Source organism: Rhagoletis zephyria, unplaced genomic scaffold (genome assembly GCF_001687245.7).
Source record: "Rhagoletis zephyria isolate East Lansing unplaced genomic scaffold, Rhagoletis_zephyria_1.1 Rzeph_scaffold_03709, whole genome shotgun sequence".
In the NCBI taxonomy this organism is placed as follows: domain Eukaryota; kingdom Metazoa; phylum Arthropoda; class Insecta; order Diptera; family Tephritidae; genus Rhagoletis; species Rhagoletis zephyria.
Window position 1 is genome coordinate 29,493 of NW_016160792.1, and position 16,585 is coordinate 46,077.

The 16,585-nt window shown below is 34.6% G+C and overlaps 2 protein-coding genes across 3 annotated transcripts; both read right to left on the minus strand.

Annotated features, from left to right (window-relative positions):
- Positions 1-2,565: 2,565 nt before the first annotated feature.
- Positions 2,566-4,569, minus strand: LOC108369497 (protein THEM6). 2 transcript variants are annotated; one of them, XM_017624620.1, is made up of 3 exons: positions 4,506-4,569; positions 3,208-3,347; positions 2,566-3,143 (listed from the first exon to the last, which is right to left on the minus strand). In XM_017624620.1, the coding sequence occupies exons 2-3, from the start codon at positions 3,341-3,343 to the stop codon at positions 2,698-2,700; spliced, it is 582 nt and encodes a 193-aa protein (XP_017480109.1). In that variant the 5' UTR covers positions 3,344-3,347; positions 4,506-4,569; the 3' UTR covers positions 2,566-2,697. The 2 variants fall into 2 exon arrangements, with proteins under 2 accessions (XP_017480109.1, XP_017480110.1); XM_017624621.1 differs by lacking the exon at positions 4,506-4,569 and adding an exon at positions 3,476-3,497.
- A 3,437-nt stretch (positions 4,570-8,006) lies between these two features.
- On the minus strand, positions 8,007-14,723 carry LOC108369495 (protein THEM6). Its single transcript, XM_017624618.1, has 3 exons — positions 13,589-14,723; positions 8,889-9,103; positions 8,007-8,801 (listed from the first exon to the last, which is right to left on the minus strand). The coding sequence occupies exons 1-3, from the start codon at positions 13,737-13,739 to the stop codon at positions 8,457-8,459; spliced, it is 711 nt and encodes a 236-aa protein (XP_017480107.1). The 5' UTR covers positions 13,740-14,723; the 3' UTR covers positions 8,007-8,456.
- Positions 14,724-16,585: the final 1,862 nt, after the last annotated feature.

Consider the following 16,585-nt stretch of genomic DNA (forward strand, 5'->3'; position numbering starts at 1 on the left):
ACGCACGCCGTTCAATTTCGGTTGATCTCATACAAGTTGCATGTGTATGAGAAATTTTTGACAATAAATTGGCGGCGTGCGTGAATATTAGGTTAGCCTGTTATACCTATACTCAATGACATGGGATAAAAATCGTCGAATTTAAGCGATTTTACTAGAAATATGGCCTTGAATTTATGTGTGTGTATGTACCGGACGTTCAGATTTTTTGAGCAGTGGGGCTAAGGAACTCCTCAATATTTACTCAAAATTTATATATAGCATTTTCAGTTTAAATGAAACTTTTTTCAAATTAAATGAATCCTTTTTCAGGTTAAGCGAAACCTTTTTCAAATTAAATGAAACCTTTTTCGGATTCAATGAAACTTNCCTTTTTCAGATGAAGCGAAACCTTTTTCAAATTAAATGAAACCTTTTTCGGATTCAATGAAACTTTATTCAAATTAAATGAAACTTTTTTCAGGTTCAATGAAACTTTATTCAAACTAAATGAAACTCTTTTCAAATTAGATGAAACTTTATTCAAATTAAGTATTAAACCTTTTTGTAATTAAGGAACAGGAAATCAACTTAACCTATTAAGAGCCGTTTGCACCATGTCTGGCTAACACTAAAGGCTCTGTTATGCATACTTGGCATTGCTTGAGAGTTGTCACATAAGGAATCTGTTAAATGAGCTTCGCGTGTAAGCTGTTACCCAACGCACAGCATTACATACGTACAAGTCTGTTGGTTTTCGAATTCTACGTAAAAACACGTAACTGCCAGTTACACATCGTTATCGATGCCATCCTTATATCAGTGAGTCGATAACGCCGATTATGATGTTTAACTGGGGGAATATTTTTATTGTTGCTACACGAATTCAAAGCTGCCAACTATTATTTTCTTAAGGGAGAAGAGGGAAATAAAGTACAAATACTCTCCCTTCTCACTCACTCGCTTAAGCGAAATGTAAAATTTGGCATTTGCATAACAATTGTCTAATTATTTTCTTCTAACTTAAACAAACTCTATGGAATAGAGCACAGTCTAATCACGGCAACATTCAACTTCGGTTAAAGAATAATTTTGACATGTCCCATTTCTCTTTTCCTTTTCACATCATCCTTTACATGTACTCCCGAAAACAGAGATATTTGAAGTTTTATAAAATGAATAAACTATATCATTTGCCTGGTTACCAAAACCCCTCGAAAACCACAACAAACCAACCAACCTGCCAAAGCCTTATTTTAAAAAGTGAAACTACCAATTTTGGTCCAATTGGACCGAAACGGCAACACTGTATTCAACATGCCTTGACCGTAAGGGAGAGCAACACGTAACAGCTAATTCAAAGTAATCCAAAAAAGAAGTTTCATTTCATTTGAATAAAGTTTCATTTAATTTGAAAAAAGTTTCATTTAATTTGAATAAAGTTTCACTGAATCTAAAAAAGGTTTCATTTAATTCGAAAAAGGTTTCGATAAACATGAAAAAGGTTTCATTTAATTCGAAAAAGGTTTCGCTTAACATGAAAAAGGTTTCATTTAATTTGAAAAAGGTTTCGCTTAATTTGAAAATGGTTTCATTTAAACTGAAAATGCTATATACAATGGCTCTTTAGCGAAAATTTGTTTTTTTCGTAGAATTTTAGACGTGGTCAATATAATCGGCCGTCCGAGTTAACAATCAGCCGTTTGGTGTGGAAATTCAAATCAGCTGGGTCGATGAAAAATGTGACAACAGCCGCGCGTAGGATTGCCAGACGTACAGAAGTAAAATTACAGTTTGTATCTTTTCATGCGTTCTGAATCACCTTGTTTCGCACACACTCTTCAACAGGATAAAAATTCAAAAGTTGTTATTTTCAATAATATTCCCCTAAAATGTTCACCGAGTGGTTATTTCTCTCCTAGTGGAAGCGACACCAAAATTGGTTGTTATCTGTTGAAAAACTCTGGCGTTAGTCTACGCAATTTTTACAATACACCTTCGGACAGTACTCTGAAATTTTCCATTTCTGCATAAATATATCAAACGAATACAAAAAAACTGGTTTTCACTGCGTCACATTTTGGCGTCCAAAGTTTGCAACTTTATCTCCATTATCCATACCTTTAGCGATATTATGGGCGAAAAACTGACAGATAGCCGATTTAGCAGCGCATGTACATGACTAAACACCTATCCTAATCCAAATCAATTCGATAAACTGCTTTTTAATCCCATTTTACAATGTGTTTTCACTGATTTGATGACGAATGCCACTGAATTTGACATAGTGAAAACCAGCCTTAAGAATTGAAGACACCTTTGACACTAATGTGCTTACATATTACGCTTCATGTTGTTGTTAGTTGTGGCCTTATGAATAACAATTTATACTCAACAATTTTATTCAGCTTGAGGAAGACAATAAAAGCGTACTAAGGTAAATGTTTATCGAGCTCACTGCGATTTTACGTGCTGAAATACGAACTGTCGTATTGAACTTTGAGTTTTTTTAATAAGCGTTCTGTACATATGTATGTATGTAAGTTTTGCTTGAAAATAAGGTGTTTGGTTTTTATTTTAACGACGCTTTTACTTGGCAAGAAAATATAAAAAGTAAAATTTTATTACCTATAAATATGAGTATATAAGTGGGTGTATATGTACATCATAAAAATTATTAAAAAAAAAACTAAAGTCAGCATTAAGAACACTCCTCATTCACTTATCCTTGCGCAACTTCTGACTAGATACTTCAATCGAGTCCAACCACAGCTTTAGATCGGCTGGCATTTCCGGCCGCGTGCTAGCTTCCGGGAAGGTCTTCATCACTTCCGTCACATCACAGTTGGTGATACATTGTTTCGAGAGGGCCACAGCGCGCACAAACCCATCCGACAATGTCACAAATGATTGCTCCAAATAGATTGCCTTCTCGTCCCACCAGATGAGTTTTGTCTGAATTTTGTATGGATGGAAAATGGGAATGGTGCGGCGATAGCGTACGCTCGAGGCACCCTGTACGGCACCGCCTTTGCGCTGGCGTACTTGCTCGTACAGGCCGGTCAGCGCATAAAAATGGAAGCGTGCAAAATCCAATTCACGCAAATAGCGAGCATTATTCATGTGGCGAATGAAGATATCGACATCCTGCGAGGTGCACAAACCTGAAAAAAAATTGAGGTGGATTAAAATGAAAAATTAAAAAAAAAATAACGAATTATGGCTCACCATAGATGGTTGTGGTGTCAGTGACTTTGCGTTTACCCTGGAACAGACGGCCAGCTAGGACAGTGAAAATGCAGCGAATGAAATAGTTGACATCCCAAATGATGTAAAGAATGAGTAAAACGACAAGGAAGGACATGGTGCTGGAGAATGAAAATTACTTATATACATATATATTAAGCAATAATATAAATATTTAAGTATCATACACGCATAATATACATTTTTATGAGCAAAATAAATAAAAACACTCGCAACTAAAAAAAACTACCTGTAACTTTTAAAACTTGATGCTGCCCAGAACTGGATATGGAAAATTTTGATGTAAACTTTTCCACTTGGCGCTTGACACTAAATGTTCAAACTAAAGCTTTTGAACGGCGGCTAGGAAGCTAATATTTTAATCACCGTTGTAACGGGTGATTTTTTTGAGGTTAGGATTTTCATGCATTAGTATTTGACAGATCACGTGGGATTTCAGACATGGTGTCAAAGAGAAAGATGCTCAGTATGCTTTGACATTTCATCATGAATAGACTTACTAACGAGCAACGCTTGCAAATCATTGAATTTTATTACCAAAATCAGTGTTCGGTTCGCTATGTGTTTCGCAAACCCAATTGCTGCGAACGGCGACGAATCGACATTTCACGGTCTTCAGCAACACTCTCAGAAACAGACGCAATATTCTCTTCTGTACGCACTGTACGCATTCGTGTGGTTGGTTTAATGTCCAATAAAGTAAACTGAGTGCGAAACTTGGTCACAATCGCATTAATTGTTTGCTCACTTGGTCGATTATGTAGACCATAAATCGGACGTAAAGCGAACCGAACACTGATTTTGGTAATAAAATTCAATGATTTGCAAGCGTTGCTCGTTAGTAAGTCTATTCATGATGAAATGTCAAAGCATACTGAGCATCTTTCTCTTTGACACCATGTCTGAAATCCCACGTGATCTGTCAAATACTAATGCATGAAAATCCTAACCTCAAAAAAATCACCCGTTACTTTACTCTTTCCTTTTCACCTCTACAATTACTTGCACCCGTTTCTTAAAATCTGCCACTGCGATTTGCGTAAATACGTTTGCGTAAGCATTTTGACATTTGCCCTAAATTTATGTAAATATTCCAAAAAGTATACAATTTATGCAATTTCCAAAGGTTTACTCAACCAGGTGGCTAGAGTCAATGGCTTTCAACACACGGCAAGTTGCCGTAAAAGACAAAAAAAAAACGCAATAGTGCTACTCTTTAATACATTTCGATACATTTTGCCCACTCATTAACCACTCACCTGTTTTATTTATTTATTTTTTCTTCTGCTTAGCCGACGTCCGCCCCACACAGCACACAAAAACTTTATGAAGCTCTGTGTACCCAAAGCATCGCTAATATTGAATAAAACACAAAAATGTTTACTGCTGCGACGCTGCACTTTGGCATGAGCACGAGTACGAAGAGAAAATGAGAGAGTGGTGAGCGCATTCAGATTTGTTTATAAATATTTATGTATGTACATATGTATGCATTACATTTAAGCTATGTCTTCCTTTATACAAATCTACTTATTTCTCACAGCCGGTTTATCTGGCGGTATATTTGCCATTCGTAATTCTTCGAATGTACCCTACACTGCGTATTTCCGAAATTGAGATGACTTATGAGCAGAGGTGGGCACTACCACAAACAAGCGTGAGCTAAAAGCGAGAATGTGTTAGTGTGCCTAATTCATTTGCATGCTGTCGTGTTCTCATCGCTGCGCTCTCGCTTGTATACGTACACGCGACGCTTACGCTCTTTTAGCACCTGCTAACTCTCTGCCCATGCCTGCTTATGAGCCACATATGTAAAACGTACCCGCCTTGAAACCTTATACATTTTAGTAGCGATTACAATGTAGGGACAATACAAGTCGTACATTACGGCCCTGTATACCGTTTCTCTAGATCAGGTCATTGTAAATGAAAAAAATTCAAACTTTATCAGCGAAAATATTTAAAAACTTTTTTTGTAAATTCTTTTGAGTTGTGTTAAGTCCTGATAAATAAAGCTGTAAATGGTAAAATGAATGCGTAATAATTTATTTTTTTATCGAATATGACTAGGAAAGAATGAGCCTGTTCGAGGCACTTAACAAATGCAAAATACAGCAACGCTGATGAAAATTAGCAAGACTGTTGCAACTTCCTAATTGATAAAACGTTGCTAGAAATTCACAACGAACGGATGCATTATTCATTCGCGCAACACTGCGGTTGTGATTGCAACTCCAAAAAGCCCAATGTTACTCATACGCCATGTATGTATGAACTATAAATTGAATCAGGAATGAAAAATGGAAATCTCAGATTATACCTTCATAAATGAGACAGATTGTACCCACAAAAAAAGTTTCATCATTTGTTTGTAGTTTTTCTTATTAATTTTATGAATATAAAAGAATGATTATTACTTTGAACTTGATTGGATTTTTTTTTTAACTCAGCTTTTATCTATAGAATATAGTCTAATGGAAATCGCAGAAGCTTTGTTTTTGTCTAATTATGACTTCTGAAACATATTGGCGAAAAATACCAAAAAAACACATTTTGCAAGGTTCATTTATTTTTGAAACAACAGGAAAAGTCTGCTAATTTATCCGATTCCCTTTAGTAGGTGCAGTAAGTCTAGAAAATATAATGGGAATTGGAAATAGATTTTCAGAAATCAAAAAGCGAATATGGGTCAAATAGCTATTGTCTGAACTACAGAGGAAGAAATCCTAGACACAAGACTGTATGGACGAATAAAATTAATAGAAGAGTTAAAAATGCGGGGAACTAAAAATCCATCTGATCAAACTATGATTGTACCCAATGTACCTTTAAGTCAGCAAACGTCGGAAAAATGTAATTGTACAATTGTACCTATTTTTTCGACCCTGAATGGAATCAGAAATTTGGATGAAAACATTTTGTAGAGAAATTATTACGCATTAGCACATGACCATTTACAAGTTTATTTATTAATAAATTTTCTTCGCTGATAGCTTGATGTTTTTGTAAAAGAACAAGCTTTAAAATTTACAAAAAAACGTTTACTTTTAAAATTTTTCCCTATTAAAGTTTGCATTATTTCAGGAAAGTTTTTTCTAATAGCGGTCGTCTCTCGGCCTCCGATTGTATTTCTGCCATGAAAAAATAGCTTCTCATAAAAATAAGTGTGACAACATCAAGGCGCACGCCACAAATCGAATGAGAAGCTCGGCCAAATACTAACATATTGTGTAAGCACCAATCTAATAGTTATATTATTATTGTGGAAGCGTAAATATTGTGACGAAAAACTAAGTTATTTTAAATAAAAATTTTGGTAAAGAGCGATCTTTATTTTTTAACTTACAAAAGGGGAAATCAAAATTTATTGCTCTTGAATTGAGTTGTAGTGAGGAGGAGGGCAGAAATTGTATTCCTTAGTCAGGAATTTTTTGCGAACTCTGTCTTAAAATGCGATAACATTTAACAGGCAGTCGATAACGACAGTCGGGTGTACGTAACCGGATTCTCAATCCAGCATCATTCCCCAGAAACTCTTTGGGAATTGATATGCAGTTACAAACAACAACAATAACGATTTTTAATCTGTAGCTAGGATTAACTAGACATTGAGTAACCGGCCGTAAGGGAGGTTTTAAAAATCGAAATTAAAGCTAAATAAACAGGCTATTTGTTCCACATGTCGGCGTAACTGAAAAAAATAAAATTTCAAGCCCGTAGATAAAAAAAGGGGATAAAATTGCTAATTATTTTTGTGCGCTATCTGTTAGAATTGCATGAGAACCATAGCTCCTCTTAAAGCTTCAAAATGTTTTTTTTTTTTAAGTCTGAAAACAGTCTGTCAAAAATCACCAATTTTTTATTATTTTTTTTTTGTTGCTCTTTTAATTATTTTTTTGTATTGCATCATCTGACATTCTTTAAATAAAGTCAAATTACGGACCATTACTACCAATTCATATTTAATCAGCAGCAATTCGTTGTTAGTTTTATTTTGAACTAAAAGTACATTAATTTTACTAATAAAATACATATAATTTATTTTTCCCAGTTCTTCTCAAAACCGTTTCACGTAAACCTTTTCGATTTACATTTTCATGGAAATACCCATTTGTGTTTTTTATTATTTCTTAACCACTCAAAGACAGCTTAAACGCTGCTCTACTGAAAATCAAAGAAAAAAACTTTACTGCTGTTAAGGGCCCCATGTCTCTAATCCATGCCTAATCCTTACTACTTACTACTTGATGGGTTTTTGTTTAGTTTTGAGCTGAGTCGTTATTGCAGAGGACCATCGGTTTATAATTACTTGCTTCAAAATGGTATAAAACTGGATCTAATTACTGATTTAAGAATGGTAGTTATGTATATCAACAAATAAACATGATTTGTATCCTTTACGAAATTCTTTTGTTATATATATCTTTAATCGTAGTTTTCCAAACGATCGCCTTGACAAAATAAAACGTTTGCATTTTTCTACAAATTTCTTTTATTTAGGAATATGGGGTCTACCCTTTTCCACACATTTACACATCTATTAGGTAGTTCAACTTTCACATTGGCATTTTTAATATATGCGTCGATTTTACACCGTACCGTACGCATTTCTATTTTCTTACAAAACAAATTACATATTCAAGATTACCACCTCCCTATAGCGAGTGTCGACTAGCGCTAGATAAACGACTATTATTCGATTATCGCTTTACCATGGTATTGTGAATGTCGATTTCTTGTTCAATAAGCGACTGTTAATATTTTTAGTGTTTCTTTGTTGAAGGATGGGCGACTTAAAACTATTCACAGTCGCTTATTCAACGAGACAACGACGTTCACAGCACCACGGAAAAGCGATAATCGCATAATAGTCGTTTATCCACTACCAGTCGACACTCGCAATAGGGGTGTACATAATTTATAAAGATTTTCATACTTAAATTAGCTCAAAAAATAAATAAGTGTTCTCTTCTTCGCAACAACTTATATCAGTTTGCATTTACTAAGTGAAACTACGTTTACATATAAACTTTATATCAATGTTAGTGTATGTATATATATGTATGCAATGGAATATGTATGTATGTAGACACGTATAGGCTTAAGTCAAGCAAGCACTTTATATGTATATAAATTCACACCTATGTACAGATGTATGTATGTATGTACGTATCTAGATTGCCTCCATGCAATTCAGCTCGCCATTGGCATCAGCAATTGCTACGCAAGTTCTTGCTGGACAAATCGTTGTATTCAATCCATTTTTGTATTTCAGGTGGCACATCAGGTTTCAATTTCACACGCGCTTGTCCATTTTCGGCCACATCCAAATTTGTTGTGGTCACTGCACTATTGTCCAGACTAGAAGTTGAGCTCGCAATATTGTGAGTTGCTTGTGCCTGCATACCCTTAGGCGCCAATAAGTCGCTCATCACCTCCTCGGTGGAGCAATCGAGTATGCGTTGCCGGCAAATTGCAATGGCGTGAACGAATTGATCGGACAGCCGTACGAAACGATGTTCCATATAGACAGATTGATCGTCCCAGTAGACGATCTGAAAAGCGAAATAAATTTAATCTATAATATAGTTTATACCAAAATTGATTTGATGTTACAATTTTTATCTCATCAACACACTTACACGCGATTGTATTTGAAAGCGGTGATAAGGTCTGATAAATCGCCGATAACGTATGGTAGCTGCTCCCTGAAAGACAGAACCGCCTTTCGCTTTTATGGTGCGATACAAATCTGTGCGCTCATAGAAGTCAACACGCGCGAAATCCAGCTCACGTAAGTAACGCGCATTGTTCATGTGATAAAGCAGCCAATCGATGTCATTGGTGAGGCAGAGACCTGGAGGAGATTTGAAAGGAATACTAATTAAATATGCTACACAAAAAAAAAGACATTAGGTTCCAATGTCAATACAAAAAAATCTGTGCTTTTTTGCATCGGAATTATAATGTTAATTATATTTTAAGACCTCCGCAAAAATATTTCGATAAAATATTAAGATTTGTGTGAGCTTAATCGATTGGAAAATAATTGTAAAAATCCATTTTTTTATAAATATAATAAATTTTTAAAATTTTTTTTTTATTTTACAAAAATCACCTCACCTCAGATAACAGTTGAAGCTTAAAAGGTCAACGGAATCAAAATGAGATTTTTGAGATATTTTCAAATCGGTCTAGCTCACGTAAATCTATTTTATTATTAAATATTTTTTCTGAAAATGTTTGGCGGAAGTGGTGATGCACCCTAATGTATCTACATATGTATGTATGTATGTCAGGGTCAGTGATTCGTTTGAGTGCTTTAATAAAGCGACATTTCCTATTAAACGATATCTATCTATCTGGTAATGAAAGTTTGTGAATTGACAGACAAACCAGTTACTGGCAGCAACGATAAGGCATGGCTGGCACTTCAGCATTACGTATACGCATAGTTGTCCTAACAAAATAGTCCCCTGAAAAATTTTACGTATACGCAGCGCTGGTATCTCATCTAAAACAAAAAAAAAGGAACTACATATGTATGTATGTATGTATATTAAATTGAAATTCAGCGGCTGAAATTCGCATTCATTTTCTATATTTTTTTTTTTCTAATGGTCTTTTGCAGTTTTTTCCTACAGTATACGTAGGCAATTTTGTCGAAGCTTTGAAGGTGTTTCAAATAGTCAGAATAATAAACATTCATTTCAATAAAATAAAAAAGTGGAAACATTTTTCAAAGGAAATTAGCTGTCTCTTTTCAAGATGGTCTGCAATATTTCTGAATGGGGTGTTTTCTAAAATTACAAAAATATGTGTTTTTTTTTTAAGTAGGTATGAGCTACGTGTAAAACATTTAATTTTTTTTTGCAAAACTGACAGTGGTTTAAAGTAAAAAATTTTGTTTGCTGCTTCGCATGTATTTCATAGCATAGCATCACTTCTAGCAAACTCTCTGCCGTCAACCTAAAATAATGAAATATTTTTCAAGTGATAATTAAATTAAAAAAAATAAATAAATTTTATAAATTAAAAAAATTTATTATTTTATAAATTTTATTTAAATTTCATCAAATTAGTTATTTAATTACTAATTAATTTTATTTAAATGCGAACTAATTTTTATACCAAATTTTTGAGTTGTTTCAGGGTGGTATAATCCCTTAATTGTTTAAGAGAAATATTTTCTTTAGCAATTTTTTTGGGGAGCAAAATACGCAATAGTTAATTTTTATCAAAAAAATTTTAAAACGTCCCATAGTGCAATGTAGTATAGTACAAAAAATGCGAAATGTTGCCTTACTATGCAAATAAAAACAGAGAAATCAATAGCAAAAGAAAACAAATAAATATTTGGCGTTCCATAATTCTGTGCCAAATTTTTGGTCGAATTTTTCCATTAATTTGTATTGCGCGCCTTGACGTTGTTATATAAATGGTGGGAGCTGCCGTTTTACCCTGCCTCTGAATGTTAAATGGTTTTTCTTAAAGTCCTTTTCATGGCTGAAATGTTCTCAGAGGTTTGCCATTGTCGACAGTTACTTATTACAAAAAAAAATGCCATATCATTTGCACGTTTCGCTGTGTTTACATTGCACGTGCATGCTACCGAATGATAGTTGTGCACCTCTAACAACTCAGTTTGCGACGGCTTAATAGTATTATGTCAATAACCACATTTCTTCGTTTCTTTAACATTTCTCAAATAGGCATTCCTTCTACAATTACCTTGAACTTGGCTAAACTAATCACTTGTGTACATACATACGTACATATGTATGTATGTATATGCACGCCTTTGTATAGTGAAAATAAGGAGGCGGACCCGATGTATGAAAAGCAAATACAAGTCGAGAATGGTAAACATAAAAAAAATGTTTGAAGAGTGTAGAAAGGCAAGCAGAATAACTGAGGTGTTTTTTATTTGAATTAGTAAAACAAACGGAAATCGAATAGGCTACTCTTCGAACGCCGCATATGCATACCCTTTAGGAAGCTAAAGCTATTTTAGTGTTTTATTTTTTATTTTTTTTCATAATTGTGAGCACATTTGCAGATACTTCTTCTTAGGGTAAAATGAGCATTAAACTTTTGAAAGCGTTTTCTTCAAACTAACTGTGTCGGCAAGACACAAAAAAATTTTTTTCGATTATATCCTGATATGCATAGGCATTTTCTTATTTCATGCATAAAACTTATAAAAAAAAAAAGTTTTAGCCAAATGTAAATTATGAAGTCCAACAACGTGTACCATTTGTAAATTAATGGCCCATATTCACAATACCTTTTTTGTAAAACTTTAACTTTAAAAATCATTTAAAAAAGTTCTTTATGATAAAGATTAAAATGGAAACAATATGCCTGTGGCCTACGATAACTACTATTTTCGGCATTGTTGCTATTTGCAATTGTACTCAGAACTTTGAAGGGTATATTTAAGTATAGTACATACATTACTTGGGGGTAGGTGGTATCGTATTTTCATAGAACTACTACTTACTTATATAAGCATCAAAAACACGTGTCGATAGCATGTGGCTACAGCAATAAAAGCATTCGAATGTCTTAAATGGGTATGAATTTGCATACATATGTAGGTATGTATATATGTATGTATATATATGGGTATATAAATCTATGCCTACCCAACAAACATTGGGCTTGGTTAACAATTCGAAAATGATTGGAAAACGAATATTTTTTTTTCGATTTTCACCTTCGATAACCAATGTGGCATAGGTTAGTATTCGATTCGAGTCCATTCTCCAGCAAAACGTAAGCTTCGTTATCCAATATATTTTCCGTTCGTTATGAGAGAGAGAGAGTGATTGTGTTATATTTCCCTTCAAGAATGAGCTACATTTTACTTTCTCTCTTGTTACTATAGTTTCAATTTTTTTTTTTCGAACCCATCTCGAGTTTATTTCCAATATACTATGAACATTGGAAAACTAAGGTTGTTTATGAGTTCGTTCTCAGTTCGATATTCATATTGGATATCGAGCGTCATTTTCGAACGTTCGCCACAATGTTTATTGGGTACATATGTTTTTGCACTCATATACATAGTTACAGGTAATACTTCGCCGTCACCTTGACTGTCCTTAAAAATCTACACCTGGTTTTGTAATGTTAAATACGTACGTAAATAGAAAATATGTGTTGTCATAATCAGTGCAAGGGGTCTGCAATGAAAGGTTTTAAATTTTACATATGGGTATTTGCAAACTGGCGTTACGTGACACTTGTATGACAAAATGTTAAAAAAAGGTAAAAATTAAAAAAAAAAAAACAGAAGTGGATTTTGACTTAGATTACAAAATTGCAAAATTCTGCGAATCGGGCAAGACTATTTGCATAAAAGTTTCTCCGGTAATATTGGAAATGTTCAAGGTTAATGTAAAAATATAGTCTCCTTTTTGTTTAATCAGCTGAATTATCTGACGTGACGTTACCTGGCGTTACATTACTAAAATTTCCATTGAACAAATTTTTTTTTTAATATTGTTCTATTGCTGTTCTCAAAATTATTTAAGGTGGGAAACTTTTCATCAAACTCAACTCAAAACTCTCGGATCGCGGTAGTATTTTCGCAGCAGGGATAGCCGCAGTAGAGGAAGCAGCGGACTGGATGCTTACAAATACATGCATATAATACCTTTTTAAGGAGGTCGGTCAAGGCCCTTAGCTCCCGATAACCCGCCCAAAAATGAAGAACTGCAGCTGGGTATGCAAAACATGGTGGCTCCACTAGCTTCATGTGACAGAGGATTTCTCTAGACACAGCCAAAGGCTTAACAGTTCAAACACCTCTTCTTAAGCCATCGCACAGTGGCATTTACTGCTCATAATTCACTGGAGCCGTCATTTTTTACTCAATTTGACTATTTGTTTAACCGACTTCCAAAAGAGGTTATCAGTTCGTCGGAATATTTTTTTTTTATGTTACCGCATAACTTTGGACTACGTTAACCGATTTCTATAATTATTTTTCTAAAGGAAAGGTGTCCCATACTAAAGTGGTTTAGATCCGATCGTTGGATCTTGAAGAAATTAACGATAATCTTAAATTTGTATATGGGAATTGAAGTCGGTTTGGTTTTTTGCTTAAAGATTACTTGTTTATTTAGAAATTTTCATGATGTTTATATTTTTAAAGACAACACTAATAGTCTGTCTGTCAACTCAATAGCACACCGGATCAATGCTACGAACAGCCCATTCTCTACAAAGAATTTATATTTTCAAGAAAAATAAATTAGCTCCACATTTTTAAGTCTTCTCATTCAATGCTTTATTACATAATATCATTTTCCGCCATCCATCCATCCATACATACCTCCTACTCTGGTCGTTTCCAAAATGTGGCATTTGCCTTTAACGAATCGCGCTAAAATTACACAAAGGCACATACGCAGGAAGTAATGGAGCTCGAAAAGGGCATAAATCGCCAGCCCAGCAATTAGTAAATAACACCACCAAGGCAGCATGATTGGAAGCTATAATTTTATTTAAGTGTACCAAATACTTAATAGTTGCTGCGTTCAAAGCGTGAATGCGCGCGTTTGCTGTCGACTAGCCAACCGATTTTGGGGGAAGAGTTAATTATCTTTGGCCAGCTAATTTCGACGTCTCTATGCAATGCAAATGTTGAGTTGTACTTCAGTTTGTCGTTGTGTTGGTAGTTGTAATTGCGGTCGGCTTATGCGTGGCACTTATATGGATTTGCAATTGACAATTCTATCGCATCGCATTGGCTTCATTGAAATCAAAGGATTCGAAGTCTCATTAATTTTTAAGGATCTGTTGCACCATATGTACCATATGCATATGATTGTTTGTGTGTGTAATTAGGTTGATAATTTGCACTTTTTGTACTTTTAGTATATTATGTATTATTTGTTACTTATGTCTTCTAATTAATTATTATACTTTTATAATATAAGCTTTGCTTAAATTAATTAATTACTCATGCGTAAATATTCTGTGTGTACATATACTTTTTTTTTTTTGCTTTGGCATTTGGTGGGAGATCAATAGTTGTTGTGTAAGGTTTTTTTTACACCCGCAGACTACACACACCACACACACACACGTTAACAATTCGTCTAGGCTTGATTTTGCGTAAAGTCCGACTTTTGCATTTTTTTATCTATGCTGCTGACCATCTAAAAATTTTCTTAATTTTTTTTCGCCATCCAGCTGTCTTTTTTTGTTGAGTGTATACACTCTCACATGCTGCTTACTGAAACTGGGTCAGGATCCTTTCAATTTGCTGCCCTTTTGTGTATTCTATGTGAATAAAGAAAGCGATATGTATTTCCTATGCAACGCAGCTCTTGTGTAAAAGTGGGTAAAAATGCGCTATGTATGTATGTAGTAACACCGTTGATGGATATTGCCTTGCCACACAAAAATTTCTTTTGACTGCTCCTTTTCCTTGCCGTCAGCTCCTTTGCTCCTTTAATGAAATTCACATCCGGCACTCAGCGTCAGTTCAGCAGTCATTATTGATGTGTATACAAATGTATTTACTTAACTAATCAGCTTACTGAATCTGTAATTGTTTAAATATTCGCAGCACAATTTATTTCCATGTAATTCTTATTTTAATGCTGGAGAAAATTTTGGTCTATCGAAATTCATTTAAATAAGTAGGCATGCATGCTCCCTTCTAAGGACATGATTGCAATTGTAAGAACGCCTCGTTGTCCACTTCATCAAACATTTCCACCAATTTTGCATTCGAATTAGACTTATCGTATAAACATTAAAAACAGCAAAACATTTTATTTTACTTGCATCACCACTTTGCTTACATACATAAGTACATAAGTATATGTATAGCATAAGTAGGTATGTATAGCCTACTAAATTTTCTACTACAAAAATTTGCTTCTAAATTTCAACATTTCGTGCCCGCAACTAAGTAACTACTAATAACTCAGTTGAAAACACAATTATTGTTGGTGCTCTCAGGACGATGACAGAAACTATTTTCACAATTTCCCGTTTTTTTTTTTGTATATTTTAGCGCCTGCGCCATAGAAAGCGAAAGAGCGTGCAACACGTGGGAGATGTGTGGAAGCATTTCCGCTTAAAAAGCTCAAAATATCAAAGTGGAATATGAAAATGACAATAATGGCAATGTTGCTAAGATCTCTTGCGGAAATTCAAAACAAAACAAACAAAAAGCACTGACCTAGCACAAGGATAAAAGCAGGGCGCGTACATACATACATGAAAATTCAGGTGTACATCACTTGGGACGAAACATTAAGATTTATGGGGCTATCCCTAAACCAACAGTAATTACTTTCATACAAATATTATATCGTCGTTTAAAGTACAAAACCGCGTATTGCATAAATTATTTTCTAGAGAGTAAAAACACTCATATTTCAAAAATGGTTCTCGTTTTTATAAAGCAATCGCATTTCTGGCTAGTATATTTTAGGATGAATGGATAAGGCTTGAGGCAAGGGCTTGTGTGAGTAAATCCAATTTTTGGCAAAAAATGTCAGTTACGCGGTTTTGCAGAACGACGATACACGGTTTTATACTTTATACGACGATATGAACCTCTTTGTTCGCTTACTTCGTGGAAACGCTACTTTAGTATCTCAACGAAATAATGACCTTTTTTTTACAGTGTGTTAAAGTTTCTACTTTTTGGTTACAGATTACGCAGGGCCAAAAAAATAATCGGCGAAAGGTTCTTTTTACCAGACTTTGTGTTCGATATTTTCTTAGGGTCACTGAACACAGATCTGAAGCTCGTTTCGAACCATCACGTCATAATTTTTCCCTAACCTCAAAATTATATATTCCATAATTTCATCGTGATAGTTACACTTACTAAACCTTTTGTCTTTTATAAGACTTAGCTCTGACGCTGCTAGCTAACAAATCCCTGTTAGTAATCCTATCAGAAGTTTGGAGTCAGTTCTTCCTGTTTATATTAAAAAAATCATTTGAATTTCCGGGTCGGTGCAGTACACTGCAGCACCGACCTATTCGTCCATTTTAGAACCGTCTTTGTAAATGAGTCAACCGACAACCTCTATATTAGCTTCTAGAGACTTTTTAAAACCCAGACGGGGATCGCGTAGTCTGTTTGCCCCGACAAGATTGCCGCTATACTTGGTGGTAAAACATGGCTGTTTTTCTAGCCGGAAAACAACTGGTGTAGTGCTTCACGATGAAGGTATTTAAGTTTACTAAATGCAGCCTACGAATAGTTTGCATAGGCATTCTAAAATTTTATATCCCGCTGGAATTCACAAGTGGTTTGGTTTAGCCTTGGCCGTTTCCCTAGGGCACGAACCTTTAAAAA

What these genes read in the sequence shown, in the direction of transcription:
- LOC108369495 (XM_017624618.1), bottom strand. Translation starts at nt 13,739, where the DNA reads ATGCTGCCTTGGTGGTGTTATTTACTAATTGCTGGGCTGGCGATTTAT. An exon ending in GGAAACGACCAGAGTAGGAG is followed by an intron (nt 9,104 to 13,588) that starts GTATGTATGGAT and finishes AATCTCCTCCAG; the next exon opens with GTCTCTGCCTCACCAATGAC. An exon ending in GCTTTCAAATACAATCGCGT is followed by an intron (nt 8,802 to 8,888) that starts GTAAGTGTGTTG and finishes TTCGCTTTTCAG; the next exon opens with ATCGTCTACTGGGACGATCA.
- LOC108369497 (XM_017624620.1), bottom strand. Translation starts at nt 3,343, where the DNA reads ATGTCCTTCCTTGTCGTTTTACTCATTCTTTACATCATTTGGGATGTC. An exon ending in TGACACCACAACCATCTATG is followed by an intron (nt 3,144 to 3,207) that starts GTGAGCCATAAT and finishes ATTTTTTTTCAG; the next exon opens with GTTTGTGCACCTCGCAGGAT.